Genomic DNA, 26,524 nt, shown 5'->3' with positions numbered 1-26,524 from the left:
CATAATTAAAATTAACCTTTATTACTCCAAAAACAGATGCCAAATATGCAGTATATTTATGTTTCTGTTGGCATATTCCTAGAATGCATGTACAACTGTAACTAGTCAGCCTAGACATTTGGTATACTGTTTTATAACATTTGGCAGTTCTCCCACACTGCACTGGGATGTCACTATAGTAAGCTGACAAAAATAGGCAAACAGAAAATTACCCTGATTTTGAAAGAAAAAAATGCATGTGCTCTTACTAAAAAAACTAGGTTATAATCAAGCATTACACTCAGAAAATTCTAAAATACCATGTTACTTCTAGTTTTAAGTGTAGCTACCAATTTCCATTCACATTTATTGGCACCAGCCCAACTATTTTAATGTCCAAGTATGGTAACTTTCAACATTAATATACTAATAAAGGCCCTCTCTGCAACAGAAGTTTATAGTCCCAAGAGTCTACAATTAATTGTGCAGAAAGATTATGATCAAGATGTGTTATTCCTAAAAACCAGTTCCATGAGATCAAAAGAATACTGGCATATAATAGCTAGCAGTTACTTCCACTTGAGTGGAAACTGCTTTTTTTTTTTTTTTTCCAAAACTTTTTCTTATTATCTTAGAATTTCCAGAGGTTTCTGTAAGGGTTGAAAGAAAAGCTTTTATTTCCCTACTTCTACTGTAGAACAGAACTAGGAATGTTATTTGAAACAACACGTGCTTCAAACATTTTCTGAACTACTCTTCAGCGAGCAATATTGCCCTCTTTGAAGAGATTATTTGTTGGATTATCAAACGCCCATACATAGTATTAGTAGAAACTAGTTCTGTAGAATCTCCAGCAGTGTAAAAGCACTGTCAAAGCACTGTTATCCATCTACTGCAGTAATAAAAATTCTAAGAATCTTGTCAGCAGCACATCAGAGGTTACAGGTATTTCTCTTATCCCTGCCACAGTTCTGCCCAAAACATGGTCCAAAGAGACTTAGACATGTTTAGCCTGTTATTTTTGCATTAAAATTTCTCTCCCAGCCATACATGTGTGTATTTTAACCCCAAGAGCACTGAAAACACAATCGCTAATGTTTTTGTCTAACATGGAGCTCCCACAACTCACTTTAATAGAGATGCACTGTGTAGCCGCTTCATTCTTAGAGATGTTTTGTTACATTTCTAAAGAAGTCTTCTTTAAAAGTGATCTCTAGCCTCAAACAGAGCATGAGCATTAGACTACATACTATGGTTTTGCAAATCTATCTGTCACTATCCATAAAACATTCCATAGCACATATTGTGGGGTTATCACTTCAAATGCACATGTAGCAGCATGACCCAGGAAGCTATGCCAAAACAGACCAGTATATCTGTATGTTTTTCTTCTCAGCTTCAACACATTTGACTGAACCAAAATGCTGACTTCAACCCTGAGATTCATCCTTCTGAATAACTTCTTGTGGGAAGAGTATAGGGAGCAGAGGATGAGGAACTTGCTTTATTTTGTGTGTCTTACTCTGATGAGACACAACAAATAGATGAGTAACAGAAGCTCACAAGAGACAGAATAATATTAAAGTGTCACTAATGCCATACACACATCAGGAAGGGAAAAAAAGGCTATGCTGCATAAGACTACTGCATTGCTAGATGTACATTTTTCAAATTACCAGTTACTGTATCCCAGAAGTTATCATCTTACTTCTAGTTTTTTTCCCTCTAGAACAATTTGTATTTCTTTGGCATCCAAAGTCTCATATTTCAATAAAGCTTCTGCTAAATTCTTGTGTTCTTTTGCATGAGTCTTCAGGATGTTCTTTGCTCGCTCATATGAGTCCTAGTATTAAGAAAAGGTGGAAGGAGATTTTAAGACTTTAGAACAAAAAAACCAGCAAGATTCCATTTCAAAAATTGTTTCCAGGTAAATACAGCTTGAAAAAAAAACATTTAAAGTTGTGCCTTACATTTAAGAGCTAGCACAGCTCCTTTCTCATGAAGATTTAAAATCTAGCTGGCATAATTAATAAAACAAAACCAAAAACAAACAACAAAAAAACCCCCAAAACAAAAACCAAAAAACCCAAACAAAAACTACCCTTTATGCCACCTTTGCATTTTGCAGAAGTAGGACTAAAAATAAAATAAAATCCTGAGACAAACCTTAGTATTTTTACATATGACTTAGAAAAGACTTACTAGATTTAGAAATTTGCTGATTAAATTAAATATATTTGATTTTACATTATGAGCAGTGTTACAGCATTCAAGGAATGTTCCTCACATAAGCTTTTTAAAAGCTTATAAAACTCTCTAAGTATTATGTACTTTTAGAAAGCTGAAAGCTACGCAAGAAGTTACCAGTTGCCGCAAGTAAGTGCACGCTGCTGGCATTACCAGCTTCAACTTTTAGTTCTACACAGACAGTTCCTACACGACCAAGTCAATTGTTTAAGTGTTATGATATAAATAATTCTCCTGCCTGTTCCAAACTAATTCAGATTACCAGACAAGTGATCTGGAAGTCCTGTGATTATCAAATATTACAAATTTCCCTAAGCATCAGATGCTGATCACTGTGAGGAAAAGGATACTTGAAAAGGCAACTCTCTGATCTGGTATGGCCATTCCTGTGATTCTGTACAAAATATTGGAGTAACACAAAACATTCACATCTGTTCTAAAACAATTTATAGCCATACTTTTTTTCCTATGAATTGAATAGGCAAAATACAAATCCTGGCAAAATGTAAGAGGAAATGTTAAAGAATATATTAAAGAACCCAACACTACCAGCGTGTTTCTCACTATTTGTGCATGACAATCGCCAAAAAGTTTTAATATGCAGAGATTCAAAGTTGCAGCTACATTAAATACTTGGGAATACTTCCATCCACCTGTGTATTTTCACCAGTGTACATGAGCAAACTGAATAATCAAGTATGCTGATGCTCAACTCATCTCAAAATAAATGTATCAGAGTGCAGGGGGAGAGAATCTTACCCGTAGAAGTGTTCTTACTTCCTGTTCAATTGCAGACTGAGTTTCAGGGCTAACTTTCCCTGTATCGGTATAGGTCATAACACCAAGCTAAACAACAACAACAACAACAACAGAATATCTTGTCAATGTTGCAGTACACAAAACACTAAGAAATTCATCACCTATTACTTCTGTGTGCAAACAAATAAAATCATTAATCAAATGCTTGCCAAAGTGCTTGTAACAGAAGCAAAACAAGAAGCATATTCATCAACTATGTAGTCACTGCAAAGTTCTATTTCAACAGGTCACAGTATAGATCCTGATTAAGCATTTTCTTATTTAAAAAACACAAAACAAAATCCCTAGACTACTAACACCTGATGGGTAATAAAGATGACTAAAGAAGTTTCTTCAGAAATCTAGAAAACTCAACGTTGTCATCCACCTCCCCTCTTAAAACCCAAGATTATCCTCAATTCCAAAATGCTTGGTTTTATTATAAACATTTTCTGCAGACATTAGTAACTTCCAAGGTAATTTTGAGGTGAAGATCTTGCCAGTTAGTTTTTAAACTGTCAAATATACGTGTTTTCTAGTTGAGTTCTCTATAGTAGGGCCAGTCATAAGGCTTACTTTCTTTTTTGCCAGAACTACTTAGTCTCCATGATCATCGACAGCCAAATAGGCATTTAGTTACAGAACACAACATTTCTTTGTACCATATAAATATTTAAGGATTGATGATACTACCTTTTCACTCATTCCAAATCTAGTCACCATCAGTTTTGCAATTTTAGTAGCATTGTCAAAATCACTGGAAGCACCTAGATAGCAAACAGATTTAAATTATGTTATTGAAACCAAGTTAAACATGCCAGTCCACAAGCTTTGATCAAAAATTCTTTTAACTACCCATCAGCTGACCTGTTGTGATGTGATCACTTCCAAATATGAGTTCTTCTGCTGCTCTTCCTCCCATACAGACATCCATCTGTGCAAGCAACTGGGATCTAGTTTCACTCCATCTGTCATTTTCTGGGAGCAAAGATACCTGTAAGATACAGAACTGTGGTCAGGTAACAATAAACAGAAGACATACTGAAATAATCTGAATAATATTCTTGTTTATATCCAAAGCAGATATAAAGGCTTTTATGCAACAATGTGAATGCTCTGGGCCTCCTCCTAGTCTACACACTCATCAGATTTGCTTGGAGGTGCTTAGTCTGCCAGGTGAAATAGCCTCCTACGGGCCATGAGCACCACATAAAATCAAGCAACTTAAACCTACCACCAGAAGAAACAGAACAATCTAGTCTATCCATTTCTCCTTATTCCCTACACTTGTACTAAGCACAAGTCAACTTGCCCAGAGGATTCAGGCCAATGATTTTCTTTAACTGAACACATTAATTTGGATAAAGCTCAACAGAAACAGATGTAGAAATATTTTTCTGTTCAAATGCTTGGCAGTTAAAGGCAGAATAGAAAAACTTAGGGATATCTATGCTAGAAACAAGGTAGGTAACTGATTAGGTTTCGAAAAAGTCACATTCGACAAAGAACACCTTGATAAAGGATGTTTGTGTTAAAAGTACAGTTGAGAAATGCTTCCATTTTCCAGTCCTTTAGACATTCTTCAAAGTTTCGCTGTTGGGTGCTATTTTAACTGCAGCAGAATCAAACATACTTATATTTCTTTCCTTGTATATATGAACTATTATACTAGCATATGCTATTTTATTTCAAGTTGAAGGAAGAAAGCTTTCTATCATACAGAAAAGATGACCAGCGAGTTTTCCAAGAGATTGCTCATGAATATTTCACATACTACAATATGCATTAACGTAATTACAACAAATAGCATTGTTGGCAAAGTCCTCAACAACACTAACCCAACATAAAGTTCTAGAAATACTTACATGTCCAAGTGTTGTTCCTCGTGTCATGATTGTAGCCTTGTTGATCGGCATTGCATCCTTAGTATAATATGCAATGATAGCATGTCCAGATTCATGGTAAGCAGTGATGGTTTTGTTTTTCTCATCAATTTCTACACTTCTACGTTCAGGTCCTTAAACAGAGGAACATTGAATAAACGTTTTGTACAGCTGACCACCACAATCCACACATTACGTGCACTCAAACAGAGCATAAAGTTGCTGAGGAACAGCATGCAAACAAAATTAACACACATTCATTAAGTGCAAAATGTTTACACATAGGATTTTAATGTCTAAAATGGACCTCAATATACTCTACAGACAAGTTGCTTTTAATGGAATCGATTTAAAATGCAGTCTGAGTATCTGAGAAAATTCCATTTCTTCTCTCCTATATGAACAGACCAGATTTTTGGTGTATATGTCTCAGGTGTTTAAGTTTTGTGTTATCACATGACAAGTTAAACATAAGTTCCAAGTTTCTGGTTGTTTATTCTCTCCTTTCCTTTAGGAATAAGTAAGGGAAGGGTAAGATATCAAGCCTGTGTCTTCCTCTAGGCTGAAGTACAACATGCAGCATTTTGGTAAAAAGTATCAAGTCTTAAAGAATGTATTCCATACTAGATTTTACATAATACTCTCCAGACTCCAAAGGTTCTATTCAGAATTAACTAACAGGAGACTTATTTGTTCTAAAAAAACAAAACAAACAAACAAAAAAACCCCACCCCAAAAAAAAACCAATAAACCAAAACCCAACAGCATTAAAACTTCTCTCTTTCTCTATAAAAGTCTTAATCACACAAGAAAAACCCCTGTGTACTGCAACATATATGTATGTCTTTTGTATAAAATCGTACCCATTAGAATTTTGTCCTTGGAGAATTCTAGTTCTTTCATGGTTACCATATCTTTTCCATCAACAGCTGCCTTTAAGGCAGCTTGATTTACAAGATTCTCAAGCTCTGCTCCAGAAAATCCTACTGTGCCTCGTGCAATTATTTCTGGATCAACAGCTGTGGGGAAAAACAAACTTGTCATTAGGGTCCATGTTGCTCCTGAAAAAGCTTGTAACATGAAGAAACATCAAGAAATGATTGAATTACAACCAAGAATCATGTTCTACTAGAAATAATGCATCAAACAAAAACTTGTCAGCTTTAGAAGTGAAGCTTAATTCTTAAGACACTATGAACTGTTGGGGACTAGAAATAAACACTGCCTCAGAAAACTGTTGTAACACTACATACTAGACAATTTTTGTGTTCTTTACTGAGACACACAGTAAAGCCACAATTGCTGATGGCATAAAGGACTAATACATGAGTGGGCTGATCCAGGATAAAAACTGTTACATAAAAAGGTATTACAGTAAAGTATTTACTTACATGGGTCATACTTTATTTTATTAAGGTACCACTTCAGAATTTCTGTACGACCTCTTACATCAGGCTTGGGAACAGTAACTTGCATATCAAAGCGACCAGGACGTATTAAAGCACTAAAGGAAAAGACAATTTAATACATCGACTTAAAATGCTGCAGTAAACTGTTACTAACATATACAAGGAACAAAAATCCATCTGATATTTCTAAAGACAGTCTATGTAGATATGTCTGGTGTACAGATGCAAAGAACACATTTTCTTATCTGTTTGTAAAAAGACAGATGAAAGATGTTTATTACCAACACTTTTTAAAGGTTTTATTTGCATTTGAAGATTTGCATTACGAACAAGGAATGCAACTGGTCAATTTAAGCATAAAAACTTCTAGAAATTTTAGATGCTTAGAAGCATGTTAATTATTTCTCTGTATTTCACTCAACAACCTTTTAAATGCCGTAATTGGTCAATACATATTCTTTTTAAGAGGGGGAAAAACCCCAGCTATAATGCTGTAATACCTGAAGATTATCACAAGCAACTTCGTTGTTGTTGCAGGGTGGGTTTTTTTGTTGTTTCTTTGTTTTTTAATACATGCTCTGTAAAAACAATCAATACAATATACTCACTTATCTAATGCTTCAGGGAAGTTTGTTGCACCAATAATAACAACACCTTCATTAGGTTTAAAGCTGTATGGAAAAAAAAAAGGGTGAAATTGGGTTTTTTTGGGGGGGAGGAGACAGAATTTACACCTTTTTTTGTCAATAACTACTTCTATTTCTTATTTCGGACTACCTCAACTGGCTAGTCAAAAACAAGCTATCAAACCATAACATTATCCAAGAATGACCACGTTTAACCCAGAAACTGGTTAAAAACATGCCCTGATCTCACAGTTGAACTTCTCCTTTAGATATATAGCCAGCCTAAAAAAATTGAGAAATTATTTAAAATAATTGCAGCTATTGTACTACTACAACTCAGAAGCTTCTACATTCTTTACAGTAAGGCCATTAATGCTACTGTTGGCAGTACTAGAAAGTGGTCATACAAGCATCTGAAATTTGTACCCTTAAAAGCACTGCAAAAAATAACGAAAAACATCAAAGCTGTAAAGGAAGAAAAATTCACCCAAATATTCAAAATACCAGTCAGTCAAGCACTTTCTGTGCCCTCAGAATCCATATATTTACCCATCCATTTCAGCAAGAAGTTGATTAATGGTCTGTCTTGAATAGGGATGCATTGGAGATTCAATTCTCTTCCCACCAACAGAGTCCAACTCATCAATAAATATAACGCATGGTGCATTTGCTTTTGCTTCCCCTGACAAAACAAAAATAGCAAGACACTTCAACCACACAAAGGAACAGACAGTGTATCATGTAATTTAGGATTCTACTATTTCTATTACTCTTGGAGTATAAAGTGTTCTATGAGACATTGCCAGAACTGTCTTGATTTTAGCCTAAAAAAAATGAAATATATATTTGAAATGAAGCGATACAAAAAGAGAAGCAAGTTTCTTCATCTCCACTTATCGTGCTACAAGAAATTACTAACAAAATAGATTAAGAAATTTGTTGTATTTTGTATCAACTCCCTACAACAGTTTATTTTATAGGCTTGGGCAGACAACATTCACTTATTAAATAAAAATAATATGAAATAACACGTCTAAACACTAACTTATTTTAATAGAACCTGCTTGTTATTTAACAGTGAAGACCTCACCCTCAAGTTTACAGGTATTGAAAACACAAAATAAAAACGCAATAATAAACTTTAAGACCATCAACAGGTACATGCATACCAGGATGCAACTCATCTCACCCAGCTAGACATACCTGTAACATTGATATTAATGTACAAGTCAGTCATCTAAACTTCTGTAGTCAACAGAAACAAAAGCACATTTTAAGGTACAACATGTGTTACATTTTGCATCCCTTTCACATGAAGCAAGTCACATTTCTCCTACAAATGCAAACTACTTTCTACGTTGTATATGCCTGACACTATCAATCTTCCATTTAAGAGAGAAGTGGAATTCCCTCCTCTCCTGATAATACTTATTTCCATACTTAAAATAGAAAGCCTCTTCTGTGAAAGTTATCAATCTAAACACTAATTTTAAAAGTTTCATTATAATACCCCAGGCCTGTTGATGGGTGTGAGAAAGGAAATCTCATCTTAGTGCTACACTGTGATGCTGTAAAGCTCTAATTCAGATTTTAAAAAATTATGAAAATATGAGGGAAATAATTGAGAAAGTTAATGCTATTTTTTATCCTAAATTTACAATTTCAAATTTACAATAATTTACATATGACTAAGTAAATTACAATTTTAAATACTCCATTTAGTTTATAGGACATTACATTTCTAATTAAATTACTTCTCGCTGGGAATGTTGTAACATCAGTTATAACTTTTGCTATAATTTCATCTGATAACTAGCAAGATTATACAGTTAATTGATGCTCACAGAAGTCTGAGATTTACCTACACAGTTAAAAGTTTTATTTATTAGCCTCATACACTACTACTTTCCAGTAACCAGAACTGTACCTAATCAAACCTTGTAAACAACACTGAATACTTAATCTCACATGTGAAAAGATTTCAAAACCATAAGTATTTAACTTACTGAATAGGCTTCGGATGCGACTAGCTCCTACACCAACAAACATCTCATCAAACTCTGATCCAGATGCATAATAAAATGGAACATCAGCTTCACCCGCTACAGCCCGTGCAAGAAGAGTTTTACCAGTACCAGGTGGTCCAACTAACAGAATACCTATAAAGACAAACAAAAAAACCAAACAACAACAAAAACACTAAGCCCACATATTACACAGGTACCATTTCTTCCATGCATTAGAAGAAATAATTTACACTTGGCGTCAAAAAGCTGTTAACATCCCATTTCAGATACTGCTCCTTACTTGCAGTCTGAAGATGCTTCCTATATCTAGATACACTCTAATATGTATTTAAACAACAAAGACTTGCAAGACTATCTGTTTCTACAGAAGCCTGAATTATTCTGCGAAATCACTGTTGAGTTTAGCAGCTGAATCCCTAACAGTGTCTTCCTCAAACTGACATTTTCCTAGCCGTTTCTGAAAGTGGAACTTTTTTTTTTTTTTTTAATTAAATGATTCCAAGTAATTGTCTTTAAACAGTGTAGAGCACTAACAGGAAAGAGACTTACCAGGTTTACATATTTCAGATTCATTTGACCTTCTACTATGATTAAGCTTAATCATCCTTTTAAACGAAAACATTTGTTTCTGAACTGTCTAAAGCAGTTAGGAAGCACTAAAGGCATTGAAAGCCACAAGGAAGAAATAAAGGCCTTTTAAGAGTTCAGTTACATAAACCCCCCTGCCTTTCAAGATAAAGAACTACTATATATTAGTTTAATAACTAAAGAAGGTACGGTAAGTTTTGTCTAACCCCAACATATTCATTTGCATAATACAGGTTCTTTTTTGGACATTTTTGCATTATCTTGGGTAAGTTTTCAAGACTTAACTAAACTTACGCATCTTACTCAGATGAGAAAAGGTAAAACAGAATTAAAAGAATTGGTGATAGGAAGCTATTAACTTTAAAAAAAAAAAAGATATCCTTATAGAGACAGTTAAAGGAGCAGTGGGGGGAAGGGGAAGACAGACCTGAAAACCTCTGAGCTACATAAAGTACTACTCAAAAAGGCATTAACACCAATTATACATAATTTTATCAGTAAGTAATTTTTTAATACTATGTTACATTCAGTGACAAAGCAAAAGAGTTTTTGTAGTTCAGTACATCATCTCTAAAAGGTTTCTTGGGACTTCAAAGAAATATTGATTCTTAACCCTCTAAATAAGGTTGCTAACAATTATAAACAGAGGTTTGATTTTTGAAAGGCCTTCTGCCTGGAATCTACAGTCCACTGCTTTGCACTGTCATAGCTTATTACCCCTAATGTTATTATTGAATTTCTACCAAATGTAAGATGTATCCAGGCACCTTTGCTTCTTCTATCTGAATATCTCAGATACCGCAAATGCTCTGTGTGGATAGGCAGTCATGACCAATTTTTACACATGGAGAACGGAAGGTAAGACAGGAAGCATGCAACTTAACTACCGTCACCTCAACTCTTAAGTACCTCATTTAAGAGTATCCTTTAGTACAGAAGCTTTCACAACTCTCCTTGAAGACTCATTTGTTCCTCAAATATTTTAAACAAACAAGGAAATCCACTACCTATGCCTTACATTATTTCACTATTTTTCCCAGTTACAAACCAAATACAACAGTAGTATTTAGGCCCATTTTGGTTATATACTTTTTTGATTCCCTAACTAAAGGAAAAAATATTCAGAAGCTAGACTGTAAATTAGTCATTCAGTATAGAACAAAGCTACAAAGATAGCCATGGCTACATATAATTTTCACTTCTGCTGAGCAATGATTCCTACCTTTTGGAAGTTTACCTCCTAGTACAGTAAATTTATGCGGGTTTTTCAAGAATTCCACAACTTCTTGCAATTCCTGTTTAGCTTCTTCAACCTACACATTAAAAACATGCCACAAAATATAACTAAGCATTTATAAAATACTGCATCTTTTTTTGTAGGTGGGTTTTGTGTTAGAGACTAAGTCTCTAATTGTGTATTGACCAAAAATATACAAGAGAAAGAAGAGATAAAAGTGTACAGAATTTGTGTGGATACCGAGTGTCCATTAGTTTAATTCAACCTATATCCTAGAATTGTTCAGAGGAATCAGTAAACACTAAAGTTTATAGTACTGAAGGAATAACCAAACAGTTAAAGACCAGATCTGACCAACAAGATAAATACAGAATCAAAAATTCTACATCAAGATACTAGTCTAATTAGTTAAAAGGAGATTAATTGTATCTATTTGTCCAAGGGGAAGGAGAGGGGGAGGTCCTCATTTTGCCACTGACAGCCAAAGAACAGCTGAAAAAATAAAGCTATCTCATCAGCAGTGACATCCCCACTTCCTTCTGGGAATCTCTGTATCTCCTGTCCTAATATCAGATATTCGAAAGAGATGGTACTAAGACAAAAACGATTAAATGGCATTACCATCTTCTTGTATTGGTCAACTTCTGCAAAAAATAAAGTAACATGGATACTTATGGCCTGCCTTTTGCTATTCTAGCCTTTAAAAATGTGTTCAACAAGTCAAGAGTACACCTTTTATAACGCATTAAATGCCACAAAGATATAAAACAGAACAATTGTGGTTAAAACTCTCCTTGATCTTGGAGCGGTCAATATATATAAGGCTTCAGTTCATACAATGAAATTCCCTGAACAGAGTAAGACATTCTTCAGGCTCACAATGATTAATTAAGCAAGAACCCACACACACTTTACTTTTGAACTTACCCCTTTTACATGTTCGAAGGTAACATTTTTCAACTGGATTGGATCAACTGCTGCATCAAAGATACTCGATGTTCGAAAGCGTACTAATAGCAAACAGCAGATGATAAACAACAAATTTACACATGAAGTAATTTCATTCCAAGACTGAACTTTTCACTTGAATGCATACCATTAAGCCACTAACTTTACACCTGCCCTTTTAAAATGGCATGTTTCCATTTACAAGTGTCCAGCAAGAATAATATTTAAAAAAAAAATCTTTAAAATATCTGCAATTAATTCAGTGATGCAACAGCTTTTCAGTCATTTGTAGTACAGAAAATCCTATATCCAAAAGCACATATACAAAGCCAGAAGTTCTCCCTCAGTGTTTCTGCACATACCCTAACGTTCTTGAGACCCAGGTGATAACAATTTAATTTGTGCTAAATCTGCTCGAAGAAACAACACAAGTGAAACAGTGAGGGGAAAAAAGTTAACTAACCAGCATCAGAAAAGGAACCTTTGCCAGGTAAAAACGATGAATATATAGCAAGATAAAAACAAAGAACGAAGAGAAAGAAAGAAAGCAAACGTGATCTTCTTAAGGAATCTGTAAAAGAAAACAAAAGAAGTTTTAGTACAGGCTGAAATAAACTACTTTCTGAAAGCAAAGACAAGATATGTGAACTAAAACAACTTACCAAGTGTTTTTTGCAGGAATACTTGTGCTTTCAAAAAGCCTTCTGCAAAACCGGTTTTAAAAGCATCCTGGTGTGCCTCTGGGATGTTTTTTGTTTTCATTAGCGTATCTAAGTTTTCAACATCAATTCTTCGCTTTCTCAGGATAAAGCCCTAAAATATTTTCCATAGCAGTGTTAGTATACACTAAGTTTTGATACACAGTTAACTTACTACCCGGCCAGCAAGGCGGGGGGGGGGCATATAATTCAGATGCTATGGGGTTAGTCAGGCAACATGGGGCAGTAGCTTGAGTGTGGAATCACAACAGCTCCAGCAGGGGCACCCTGATTTTTGCTGAACAGGTCAGGTTCAGAGCCCTCCTGGATCCCAGTTCCAAACACAAAACGCAGCCTAAGGCAGATTTGTACACAGCTAGCTTTGTACACTGGATTCAGTGGGAGGTGTTAGCTTAAGCATTTTGCTTCATGAAATCAACTTAAACTATTCCCAAATGCAAAATATCTTTTAAATATAGTTTTGATAGAGCTTGATCAAATGCATCTCATATGCCCTGCCAAATTTAAGAGTAGCACTGCATGGAGCTAGCTCTGGTTTATCTTCATCCACTGTATACCTAGTCCACAGATGAAATAAACCACATATGCTTAGAAGGGGAGAGTTCAAAGCTAATTTACACACACAATAAGATCAAATGCTTTAATTAGCCTGACTTCTGCACAACCAATTAGAAGTAAACAGTGCCTAGGCTAACTTGGTTTTGTTAAGTGCTTTGCTACCCCAAGCCTGTATCTGCTGAATTAAAAGTATGTGAGTTTGTAACGCATAAAAATACCAAGTTTAAATTTTTTGTATCTTAAAAATATACTAGCCACAAGTCAATCTATTCTTAAAACATCAATCACATGCTGAACTGCTTGAAAAAATACATTCTTCTATGTTAAACTAGCTGTATTTCTGTTTAAACAAATACTTCATTTGACTCCAAGCTGTTTTTAACAAAGCCACACAAACAGAGCATGAAGTTTCATTTCTAGAGTTTAGAGCCATTTTACTCTGAAACTACTCTCCTAAAAAATTCAAATGATCTTTATATTGAGATATAAGAAGCAAATCTGCGTATTAGTAAGAAAAACAGTATGTGATCATTAGGTCAAGTTTTAGAATTAAGAATTTTTTTCACGCTAGTGAAACAAAACACCCTTGGTAAATTGTGAAGATTCATTCAAGAGAGATAGTCTGAATAAGCCCAAAACAACTTCATAATGTTACCCATATTTACCTTCAAAAGTGAAGAAAGTGAATTTTTTGTTTCTGTGAATTGTTCAGATGTTGACTGCAGACGTCTTGCTCTTGATCTTAAAGTCTTAAAGTTCCGTGATTGTACGTAAACTTGAAGTAGTAATAATAAATAAAAAAGTTAAAAACTATCCATTACTACCACTACAAAAAAAAAAAAAAGCCTAAGAAATTTCAGAAAGTATTACATGAAAACAACTATTGTGATTGAACCAAATATAATGTTCCCAACATATCTACAGTAGAAACTGAAGAGAATTGCGAACTGTTTAAGATGCCTGACCAAAAAAGTTGTCCTGGTTTCAGCTGGGATAGAGTTAACTGTCTTCCTAGTAGCTGGTAGGTGCTGTTTTGAGTTCAGTATGCAAAGAACGTTGATAACACTGATGTTTTCAGTTGTTGCTAAGTAACATTTAGTCTAAAGTCAAGGATTTTTCAGGTTCTCATGCCCAGCCAGCGAGAAAGCTGGAGGGGCACAAGAAGTTGGCACAGGACACAGCCAGGGTAGCTGACCCAAACTGGCCAACGGGGTATTCCATACCATGGGACGTCCCATCTAGTATAGGAAATGGGGAGTGGAGGCAGGGAATCGCCACTCGGGGATTAACTGGGTGCCGCTCGGCGGGTGGTGAGCAATTACATTGCGCATCATTTGTACATTCCAATCCTTTTATTATTGCTGTTGTCATTTTATTAGTGTTATCATTATTGTTTCTTCTTTTCTGTTCTATTAAACTGTTCTTATCTCAACCCAGGAGTTTTACTTCTTTTCCCGATTTTCTCCCTCATCCCATTGGAGGGCGGGGGGGGGGGGGGGGGGGTGAGTGAGCTGCTGCGTAGTGCTTAGTTGCTGACTGGGGTTAAACCACGACAAAGTCAAAACCAGAAAACTGTATGAAAGACACTTCTGGATCTACTAGTAATAAACTGGATGAATAAACCAATAAATTTTAGTACTGTGACTGGATCATATGATCATGAACCATGTTTGTGATCTGAACTTGCAAGCAAACTACTTACTGTTTCATAATATATTCTTGCCATAAATTTTTCTGTTAAAATAATCAGGAGTTCATGCTGTGCATTATAGGTAATTGGCCAACCCTATCACCATGTCAGCTCAGGGAACAGAAGAGACAGCTGAATTAAATCCAGGCAGGCTGACAAACATGAAACATTCATAAGCTAATCCAGAAGGATGGGAATTGAGGTTCCTGCTCTAAGTTTTGTCTAAAAGCTCAGCTGATAAGGTGCCCAGAAGAGATCTGGAATGGCTTAGGTGTGCTCTTAACTTAGAAACTGACAAAAGAAATGAAACCATTTAAACACAGTGAGCTCATAGCACTATATGTCATCTATCACATCAGAAATCTTGCAACGGAGATTTTATCACATAATTCACACAAGCCAATATTTATCTTCTTTCACTACTATGTTTTAAAATAATCACCAACACCCATCAACTATATAGCTTTAACTAAGCCTTCTGTTACAGAATAGCACCAGACAAAAGGAACTTCTGGAGATGATCTAGTTAAATCAACACCGGATCAGGTAACCCTGGACCTCGTCCAGCTCAGTTTTGAAACTATCCAAGGATTGAGATAACACAACCTCTTCAGACAATCTGTTTCAGAACTTAGCCATTCTCACTGTGAAAATTTTTCAATAGGAATTCCCTTTGCTTTTACTTGTAATTGTTGCCTCTTCTTTGAGGTGTACAAGAGAGGGGTAACTCATATGGCTCCAATAGCAATTAGATCACTCCTTGACTTCTCTTCTGCTAACTTTAAAACCTCAGGTCCTTCAGCTTCCTCCATACATGCTCAAATATCTGCACCCTTCCTTGTGGCCCATCACTAGGCTACCTCCCATTTTCTCAGCATGGGACGCAAAACCAGACACAGTATCCAGATGTAGGATCAGAAGAACTGAACAGAGGAAAACACTTGAACTCCCTGAGCTCCTGACTATGTTCTTGCTAATGCAGCCCTGTTGTTACCCATCATACATCCAGGAGTAGTTTAAACCAGTCACCAAATACCTTAGAAAGTTCATCTGGATGAATACTAGATTTAACATATTTATTGATTCAAAAGTAGTCAGTTCATCTATCATCTTTTAAGAATACAATCCACATCTTTGAACAAGATTCTATAATTACACCATGTTTACTAACAATTCTGGAAACACACTACTTAAATGCAAAAAAGCCTTCATGATTTAAAGTGTTAATATCAACATAAAGTTCCTCCTGGAAGTTTACTGGTATTTCCCGAGTGACACCTCTAAGACAAAAGTAAGAATACTTTCCCAGAATAAAAAGATACTATAGAGACTAAACCCACTGTAGTTTATTGTTTTATACCTGGCCAACACCGAACATCTGAACAGAAATTTTGGAGGGGATTAGGATGCTGTCTGTATAAACAAGATGAGCGCAAAGCACTGAAAATACCCACAAAACCTGTAAAAAAAATACAGCAAAGTGTAAATACACCCTATATTAAATGGCAACTAAACATTACTTCTCACATAAGTTGTTTTTTCTTTCTTAAATATTAATTCCATTTTGCTACAGTCCTTCAGGCACCTGTAATTAAACAAATTAACCATTACCAGTACACAGATAGTTAACTTCTTTGCATTAACCTATGTCAGGCACTTTGCAACATACCAGAATTTTTTCTAATTAGAACTTCCAAAAAATATTTGTACCCAGAACCTTGAACTTGAAGCTGCATCTGGGAGGGAAAACTCTGCACATCTGTACTGAGCTGAATAAAGATATGTAGACTAGACAGGAATCCAAAGACTTTCATGAAGCTGAAGGACCAGCATTCAACCAATCATTCAGTTTGAAAGGCTTTAAAGAATAGATTGCTCATGGGCATTTTAAAACAGACTATGTATAACATATGAAAACATTTTAACCTACACTAAGTCTACTTAATCATACAGTCCTCATGCAATACAGAAACAAGAATAAATAAATAAATAAAAGCATCACAGTGAAAAAGTTATTAGCAGATACTATTTCAAGCATGCTATAGACTGCAAGACAAGAGGACTGTCATTTATCTGTTGTTTAGTTATAAAAGCTCAAAAAACTCATCCTCGTTTAGCAGGTAAGACTTATTTAAGAAATATCAGAGACCTGGGGGGGGGGGGGGGGGGAAGAGAGGCCAAGCCTACATATGCTCTCCTCCACAGGAATTCAGAAGCTAATGTAATACAAAAAGGGTGGGGTTTCTTTATTTTACATAATTTGAGAAAGTTATTACATCAGCTAGATATATCTAGGACAGCAGAAAAGAACCCGAAAGTTCCTAGTAAATTTTTTGAAGTTATATGACTGTAGTAACAGCTTACAAGCTAACAGCTGAAATACTGAGGAACTATGGGAAGGAGAAAAAAGATTAGCTATTAATTCTATCGTGCTGTATATTCCACAATCTTCCATAGTACTGCATATTGGCTAATCTAATACAACATAATTATGAACACATTAGTTTAAGAAAAAAAAAAATATTCTCCTCACTTTATGCACAAGTATATGCACAACATACACATATCAATAGTAACAGTCATCCATAGCATGCAGTGTCCACCTACAGCAAAAGTATGTTCTTGAAGAGTTAGCACCTCCCTTGCCTGTGGCAGTTTTCCACCTATAACCTTGCCTTTTCAACTGTGAATGAAACAACCAGTCTGGTGACATTGCATATTAATCTATCAAAGCTCTGAAGCATTTGCAACTTCTTTCTTCACATTCAGGAAACTGCCTCTGGGTTAATTTCTTTATATTTCACATCACAATGCAATTTAATACTACTTCTCTAATAGTAGCCCTGACATATTACTCTTATGCTCTTTCTCCCAACTGCAATACTATATAGACAGTATCTCAAATGTCAGCTGTATGCTTCTTTTTCTAACACATTCTTGAGCATCTACACTGGCCTTGCTTCCTGTATTTTCGTCTAAGCCCAACAAAACATCCTTAAGTGTAAAGAACCACTCCTGGTTTACTTCAGCAATGAAATACTCTACACGGACTGTTAACAGTTTGCCACACTGAATTCCTTTCTAATTAATGTCCTCCTGTAATGGTTGCTTCAAGCAAAAAAGGAATAACTTAATGTAAACCAGAGATGTTCATAACTGTGTTACATTAGTAGATTAGCAAAATCTAATTTCTTCTATTTGGTGAAACAAACTGGTGAAAAAATTCACAGCAAGAGTCAATGCACTTGTAGTACAGCTGAGTTCAGACAAGTTTAGTAGCAGCCAAGTTCAAATTCGAATTTGAAGAAACAATTCCAAAATCTGGGTTGAATTTTCTAAAATTCCCAAGATTCAAAAGCACTACTCTACAGACAACCTGTATACAATAAAAAGTACATTAATACTCTTTTTATTAAAGAATTTTTTAAACTGAGTTATCTACAGCACAACAGATTAAACTAAAGAATAACTGTGTTCACCTTTATAATCTAACTTATCAATTCTCATAAGCACTTTACTCTGAAACATACCATGCTTATTTTCAAAGAAGGACTCAGCAGAGATGTACGATGTATGCCACTGCGAAGAGACTTTGTTTTCTGCACAGTAGCCAGGAAGCAACCTGTTCACCAATTCTTTGAACTGGTTAGCTTTCAAATCAGACAATCCCAGATCTCTTAAATTAAATACAGACTGCAAAACAGAAATAAACATTCAAAATTTACTTAAGATTACCTTAGGGAAAAAAAATTAAGAGTAACTGAGTTAACTTTTTGGCTCAATACAGCATCTATATTTCACAGTACAGACCGAAATAAAAAATTTGTAAATGAAGATAAATGAATGAAAGGACATGATTAAAGAATGAATATTTGTTACTGTTAATGCAGAATAACTTTTCCATTTGCACACGTTTGTATTGCATTGTCACAGTACGTTTATGACAAGTATATTTTCTTCCCAATTCAGCCTTTTCAACACCTTCGTGCTCCCCACTGAAGCAGGCACAGAAAAAAATGCAGTTTTCCAACTTTTTCTACTCTTTATGATAGAGCAAATGGAGAGTGCGAGGGGAAAAGACATATAGCAATAGCCACCCATTACATTTCATCCATGTTAGCCAACAGCAAAATCCTCCCAACTTCTTTCTTATTCGGCTAGTCTTCTTGCAGATAGTACAAATTTAGCAGCAGCACAAAGACTGGATATTTAGTAACTATACCCAGAGTTAAAATCTTAAAAAACCACGAGCTGGGTAGACACACAATGGAAGGCAAAAGTTTCTATGGGGAAAAGGGTAAGTACTAGGATCTGGGATTTCCTACAAAGCAAAGAAACTATGAAAAAAACCAAGGAGGTAAGGCACTTACACTTAAATTACCAAAGAAGTAACCTTGAACAAAGTAATTTTAATCTTATATTTTACAGATAGGAAAAAATCTTTCTATGGGAGAGTAAATTTTAAAAATACATATTGGTTTGGACCCTTTAAAATATCTATTAGCCTCTCAATACTGCTTCTGCAGTAACATTTTCTTAACCAAGATGTAAATATTCAATTCTAAATGTATTTGCACAGATACTTGATTTTTGACTGTTAGAACATTATGGATTGTATTTTTGTTTTTCCTAAACTGTTTTTATGTAAGCTTTACGTTGATCTACTTTCAAGGTGAAACTAGATTTCCAATAAAAAGACATACATGAAAAATACTTGAATAAAATATCAAAAGAAGCATTTTTAGAACAGATTCCTAGATGCGTCCAGAACACCACCATATTCAAAGTGGATAGTTTAAAACGGATTTATTAAGTAAACAAAGTATTCTGTTTCAAAGACTAGGGTAGATAGCTTCTGGACCACTTATACTCAAAATAAGGACTCATACATTTTTTAACTTAATTTGACTTCTACACATGGTTTAAAGGAAGAGATCAAGCCTTCCTACTTCAGTTTAATAATTGCTTGGAAAATTACTGAAATGCTAAGGGAAGGGAGAAGATTAAAAAATAATTTTAAAAAATAAAATTAAAAAATTTTAAACATTTTCTGTGACCCTTCAGAAGAGGGTACTACTTTCAAATACAGATCAAACTTCGCAGCAAAGAGGCTTCACATTCTCAAATAATTATTTTTGCCATTCTAATAGTTCAACTTTATTCAATATTAGAACTGCATGTACTATGTCAGTATTTCCTGATTTTAAATTTGAGCTTGACCTTTACTTAAGCTTAGGTTTATTATAGTCTAAGCAACTTGCTTTAAGAACTTTCTTTAAAAACACTTTAGAGAGACTTCTTTAATTGTTATTTTTATACTTTTGTCATGCTAGGAGGAAGCAAACAGGTGTATGATGAATTAGAGAGGAAACATTAAATATGAAAAACCCTCTGTATATAAAGGAGACCAGATTCTCTTGCTGAGTAGAAAGACAAATGCAGAACTGAATAAATGAAACACACTTTTAGTTTCATTCAATAATCCATGTCTCCCACTGAAATCAAGTTACCACCAGAAGCAAATACAGAATCACAAAAAAAACCAAACCCAACCCACAAAAACAAAACCAATGGAATCACAACACAGGGATGATTAGTACAATCCATGCTAATTGCCAAAGTTCTGCAGTTAGTGAAAGACTCCATGTTTTTCCTCCCAAACATCTTCTGAAGTTATAAAACTTGTTGTAAAAATGAGTGGAAAGAGAAGCGGCAAGATCTGATACTACTTTGCACTTCCTGTATTTTGATTTTCAATGTGAAGAACAAAAAATACCTAATGATAATGAAAGATATTTTAATAGAAAAATAAGAAAACATGCAAGTATGCTATTTAATCTCTAAAAACCCCTCAACGTATTTTAAGTTACAGTCAGTTTTCTCACAAAAAATAATGAAACAAACTTTGCTAAAACTCAGAGAGTGAAGACAGTAAGTGGTTTATTAACAGAGAAGTTATTGTTAATTTAGAGAAGGAAACATTAAGTTGAAAAAGAAAACAAATCCTCTCCTCATTTGCAAACTGCTAACGAGACAAGTACTAGCTTTTTTCTTATTAATGAAATACTGTATTTTCATAGAATCCTTACCGCCAAAGCACCAACTAACTGAAGTTCTGTCAAAAAGTTACATTCTATGTGTTAACATTCTGTTTCCTTTAGTCACGTTACATTATTTTATAAGACAAGTCAAATATTAAATTCACTTAAACTGATATTATTCAGATTTAAGTCAGTTAAAAGCAAACCACCACTTTTTCCAAAGGTTTTTAGTACCTCACTCTTCTGAGGATCATGCTCTGGGGAGGTGTCCCTCTGGACAGGCTGAATGGATGCTGTGCTGGCAGTAGTAGTGGAGCTTTTTGGTGAATGAAAGGCATTGATAAGGTGACTCAGGGGAACAGTAGCCTGGGGGAAAAAAATAATTAATCAGATAACGATTTAAGCTTGTTTAAACTATTTAAACATTTCTCCATTCCAAACCCTTACTTATAATTGCATATCTTCTACACTGCCTTTTAACTGAGGACTTCATAAGAAACCACATGAACTTAGCTTCAACACCACAGTGTTAGCTGATACCTCATTTAAAGATTGATTTAAAGAAAGATTTAAAGCTGATTTAAAGAAAAAAGACAGTTTAAGTATGCATGACAGATTAGAAGCTCACAAAGCTTGGAAAAAAAAAAAGGCTATATTTCCTGATTTTCAAACATAAGCATGGTTTAAAGAAAATAATCTCTAGATTTGCAAATACAGAAGTAGGTACAGATCACCAACACTCAGTAGATGCAAAGACTGCCCTCAGTCTGTACTTAAGACAATGTTTACTTACAAAAAATAAAGAAATAGACAATTTCTTATAGAGTGTTCTCATCTGAAACAGCACGGAAACAAGATTGCTACTACACGTAATACTTCCTTCACAGTATTTTTTTCAATTTTTTTTAATGTATCACTTGTTTGCTGTGTTAGATGTGTGCTGTTGCAACCAGATGACAGAACAATAAGGATTGTTGCTGTCTTCTGACAAATATTACAAACTTAATCATTTCATGCAAATAAAATATAAAACTGTGAAACAATGTTTTTCCATTGTAGTCACCAAGCCCCCATCACAGTTCATTAACTTACATTCCAAATAGGTGCTTTATCCCCACATTGCAATAAAAGACACAAAAAGGAAACACTATCAACAGGGGGAGAAAAAGAGAGGAAAGCCAATAGCAAACGACTTCTACACTGAAAAGTCGGCAAGTTGACACCATCTCTTGAAATGTTTAAAACCTGTTTCTAGTTACTCTCATTCAGGAACTTTCTCTTCTTTGGAAGAAGCGTTCACTTAAAAAAATTCTGAGCCTGTCTCAGTGTCTGCCAAGACAAAACGAAGATCACCATTCTGATAAGACCTCACAACACAGCCACAGAAGAGAAGTAATGTTCTTTAAACAACATAAACAGAAAAAGAATGGTAAATGAGGTACTCTATTTAGTGGTAGCCCTTAATTTCAGACTTTAATATGAAATATTATAACATAGTAAATTCTAGATTATCCCTGAACAGATAGCCAAGCAACAGATCTCATCAAGCTGGTTCCCCTTGAACCAACTTGAACAGAAAGCTCAGTGGCTGCTTTTGAATAGCATTGAATCATGAGGCTTTATCAACATCTTACTAATTCAGAGATCATCGTTCTTAAGTACTACTGACACCTGTATTATTTTCCAAACAACAATTATTTTCATCTATAAAGTAATGCTTTCATAACCTGAAACATCTATATTTTTCCTGCATTATGTAAGTTATTTCCAAAAGTCTCCTTTATGTTTTCTTCCTTGGGATCCCACTTTAGCAACAAACCTAAGTATCAAACTAACATTCACAGTCAATCCTGCAGTTCAGCAGCACTCAGTCAGTTCAGTGACACCACCTCATGAATCAGTACAGAAGCCCAGGTACACCACGTATCAGGGCTCCTCCTCTAGCACATGACTATGTCTATTGTGAATATATGGTACAAGTAATTCCTCCATCTCATTACATGTCACCAGAGAAGAGAGTTGGAGTGCAACTCTGGCTGCTGGAACGATACCTGACTGCACTACCTGATTAAGCCTCTGCCTATAAATGTCCTTCCACACGAACTTCCATCTCTGCGTTGAATAGACAGAAGATCAAGAGAGACAATGCCACGAGACATGAAAACTGCCTCAGAATTAATTGTCCTAAGTTATCATTAAACTCTGGGAGTTTGTGGTAAAACTATAAAGCCTCCAGAAGTCAAAGCCAGCATCCCAACCACTAACCAAGCTTTCCTCCTGCATTTCCCATTATGAAAAGGTGGAATGACACAGTCCTAAAAATATCATCTCGAGTTCTGTCGTTTCACTACACTAACAAAAGCAATTAACACATTCTCCACATCTGGAAAGAACAATCAAATCCCACTGCGTAATAAGACTATCACGTACTAATCCCCCTAACACAAAACATAAAAATAAAACCACTGGTTCAGATCAAAGTCCATAAAACCCACTAGTCCTATCTAACAAAAGGTGCCTTGCCAACTGCATCCAGACTGTTTGTTCTATGTAACAAATAATTGAGGGACTTTCCCTCCTCTAACTCTCCTAATTTCCAAGTAATTTATCTGCGGTTTTCACAACAACCCGTGACAACTAACAGCACGGTTTAACTTTAGCTGTAATAACACCGCCCCCCCCCTTGCTTCTACTATAAAAACAGATACTAAAACGCGCCATCTCCAGGTTATTTCTCCATTTCAGATTTTACAAGCTTTTACTGGACTTTCCTCTCTCCTCCATTCACGTACTTTTTTCCTAGGTAAGACTCCTCGGCCGCTGTAGCCCCCACCCGCTCCTCTCCCCGCTGCCACACTCGATGGGTGCCCCCACACCTCCTCTGCTCACGCCCGGTCGACGCTCTGCAAAGCCCCCAAAAAAGTGGCAGCCGGGATCTCGGCTCCTCCACCCGAGGCCCGCAACCCCCGCGCCTCCCGAGCGCCTCTGCCCAGCCCCGCCGCCTCTACCCGGACACGAAACGAGCCCCCGACAGCAGCCCGGTGGAGAGGGGGCCCCAAGCGCGGCGAACTGCGCACCGCAACGGGCCGGGGCCGCCGCCGGTGCGCTCCGCGAGCCCCCTCACCTGAGGCTGCACGGTTGAGAAGGAAAACATCCTTCACCGCGGGGGCGGCGGCGGCGGCGACCACAGGCGCCTCTTCCGCTTCCCAGCCCAGACGTAGAAGCCGTGCCCGCCTGTCAGCCTCCGCCGCTCAGTCGCTGTGGCAGCCGCCGCCGCCAGCAGGAGGGCCCCACAGCTCCACAATTGCGGAAAATGGCCGCCCCCTACGGCCGGCAGTGACCAGACCCCAAGCTGCCCCGGAAGCGGCTGGCGATGGTAGAGCTTCCGGGTCGCCTCTCCCTTTCCCCCGCGCAGCCGCAGCCTCGCAACCACGTCGCGTAGCAACCCCTGTTTTCCCGCGTTTCCCGACTACGCCGCGTGCGGGATCAAACCATCAGTTACAGGAGGAGGAGGAGGAGGGGGGTGAGGGGCAAACCATCCTTGCGGGCAGGCCCGTCTGCAGGGGGAGCCGGCGGCCGGGCCGGGGCAGAGCCGGGCAGGGCGGCGGGGGCCGTCGGCACAGAAAGCAGCGGGGCTGGCGGGAAGAGGAGGAGGAGGAGTGGGGCGCAGCCAGGCCCCCAGGCTGCCCAGGGCGAGGAGCAGGGAGGGCCCCGCGGGGTGCCCGCCAGGCCTGTCCCTGCCCGGGGGTCATCACCCCCGGGGAGCGGCCGGAGCCGGGCTCCTCTCACGAGTGCCAGGAAGGGCCGGTTCCTGACAAAGGGTGGCTGGTGACGAAGGCTGGCGGCGGGGCCTGCAGTCTCTCAGCAGAGCCGGCCGCGGAGGGCCAGCAGAGTGTCTACAGGGCGTGCTCGGGCCATGCCTTCGTTCTGACACCTCTGCAGAAGCAGGTGCTTTGAGGCCGAGGGCTTCCTCTGAACCCCCAAATACCGGGATGCCCGCTCAGACGGAGACTTCCAGCCAGCGGAGGCGGGGGGGGTTGGAAACAGGGCAGTGACAGCGTGCCCAGACCAAGATATGCCTGGGGAGCTGCCACTGCAAGCACAGTGCAGTGTAGCTGCCCACTCCACAGGGTATCAGCGGCAGGATCACCATCAGCACAGCCACTGCACGTGCAACAGATTTGCACGAATATGTGTCATTTATCACCACTCAGGATGCCTTCCTGAAGTACAAATTAAAATGTGTATTGGTAACTTAAATACTGTTACTCGGTTTGCATCTAAATAAAGGCACAGGCATCTACATATGGCAGAACCTGCTCTTCGATATTCATCCTTTTTCTATGCCTTATGCTATTTTTCCCATGTGCTCTCCGATTATTTTGGGGTTTTATTAACATTTTCTTTCTTTCACCTGACCACTGTTACTCACTGTTCTTCCTTTCCTCACTGAAAGTGCCACCCCACACCAACTTACACTGATTACACAGTGCTGCCTCCCCCTGCCTTCACGCACATCTCTTGTTTTCCACTAACACTCTCATGATCACAGTTGCGTGGCTCAGCTAGCTGATTTGGCAGAAACCTCATCCAAAACCAACAAAAAAACCTAAAAGGTGATGAACGTTTACATGAACGTTTACTGCCCATGAAGCAGTTTTCTACGCAGCTGTACAATAGCTCATGCTGCCTTGAGGGAAGGGAGAGAACACACAGGTTCTCTGTTAGATGAGCTCAGGCTGTAGCAGAATACACACTGCCTGACGGTAGATCCACAACTGGCATAACCTGATGTCGGCATGTGATACCACCAAAAGGAGCAATCCCTCCTGCTCTCAGCTGGGCTTCTCTGCTGAAATTGCTGCCGATGAGACACAGCTAAACTAATGCTGCAGAGTTAAATGACAAATACAGCCAATGATAAATTGTATTTAATACCATTATAGAAAGCTAATTTAAAACATGTTTTCTACATTTGTGCGTTAAATTGCATCTATTGCTGGGATCTGTGGGATAGCAGCGCTCCTTCACAAGTACAAGGAAGGCCTCCCTGTGCATTATCGGATTATAAGTGATGTATCTTAAAGCAAAACAAGGGCCTGATGAGACTAATCTACTGTGTTAATAGAGACCCATAGTTCTGCACTGACCTCTGTAGAGATAGCTCTTTGCTGGTGTAGAGACTGCAGCAGAACAATTAAGATCTGTGTGAATGAATTATGAACAGCAATGTATATGTGAAAGCAACTGTTCTGGTTTCAGCTGGGATTGAGTTAATTGTCTTCCTAGTAGCTGGTACAGTGCTATGTTTTGAGTTCACTATGCGAAGAATGTTGATAACACACTGATGTTTTCAGTTGTTGCTAAGTAGTGTTTAGACTAATGTCAAGGATTTTTCAGCTTCTCATGCCCAGCCAGCGAGAAAGCTGGAGGGGCACAAGAAGTTGGCACAGGACACAGCCAGGGCAGCTGACCCAAACTGGCCAACGGGGTATTCCATACCATGGGACGTCCCATCTAGTATAGGAACTGGGGAGTGGGGGCGGGGAATCGCCGCTCAGGGACTAGCTGGGTGCCGCTCGGCGGGTGGTGAGCAATTGCACTGCGCATCATTTGTACATTCCAATCCTTTCATTATTGCTGTTGTCATTTTATTAGTGTTATCATTATTAGTTTCTTCTTTTCTGTTCTTTTAAACCATTTGTATCTCAACCCATGAGTTTTACTTCTTTTCCCGATTTTCTCCCCCATCCCACTGGGTGGGGGGGGGTGAG

The 26,524-nt window shown here is 37.5% G+C and overlaps 1 protein-coding gene across 1 annotated transcript; it reads right to left on the bottom strand.

The window, feature by feature from the left end:
* Positions 1–24,060, bottom strand: YME1L1 (YME1 like 1 ATPase). The gene is made up of 19 exons (XM_030009491.2): positions 23,875–24,060; positions 20,985–21,116; positions 18,240–18,402; positions 16,070–16,168; positions 13,685–13,794; positions 12,405–12,555; positions 12,206–12,313; positions 11,722–11,804; positions 10,780–10,870; positions 8,949–9,101; positions 7,492–7,624; positions 6,925–6,987; positions 6,299–6,411; positions 5,771–5,926; positions 4,890–5,041; positions 3,892–4,018; positions 3,718–3,791; positions 2,986–3,072; positions 1–1,822 (listed from the first exon to the last, which is right to left on the bottom strand). Exons 1-19 carry the CDS (start codon positions 23,902–23,904, stop codon positions 1,679–1,681), a joined length of 2,169 nt encoding a protein of 722 aa, XP_029865351.1. The 5' UTR covers positions 23,905–24,060; the 3' UTR covers positions 1–1,678.
* Positions 24,061–26,524: the final 2,464 nt, after the last annotated feature.

Source organism: Aquila chrysaetos, chromosome 3 (assembly GCF_900496995.4).
Source record: "Aquila chrysaetos chrysaetos chromosome 3, bAquChr1.4, whole genome shotgun sequence".
NCBI classification, from domain to species: domain Eukaryota; kingdom Metazoa; phylum Chordata; class Aves; order Accipitriformes; family Accipitridae; genus Aquila; species Aquila chrysaetos.
This window is presented reverse-complemented; position numbering and strand designations above follow the sequence as displayed.

Excerpts from the sequence above, each read along its gene's own strand:
- YME1L1 (XM_030009491.2), bottom strand. The coding sequence starts at position 23,904 with ATGTTTTCCTTCTCAACCGTGCAGCCTCAG. Across the intron at positions 4,019-4,889 it reads GAGGAACAACACTTGGACAT|GTATCTTTGCTCCCAGAAAA; the intron begins GTAAGTATTTCT and ends TGTATCTTACAG. Across the intron at positions 3,073-3,717 it reads GATTTGGAATGAGTGAAAAG|CTTGGTGTTATGACCTATAC; the intron begins GTAGTATCATCA and ends GTTGTTGTTTAG.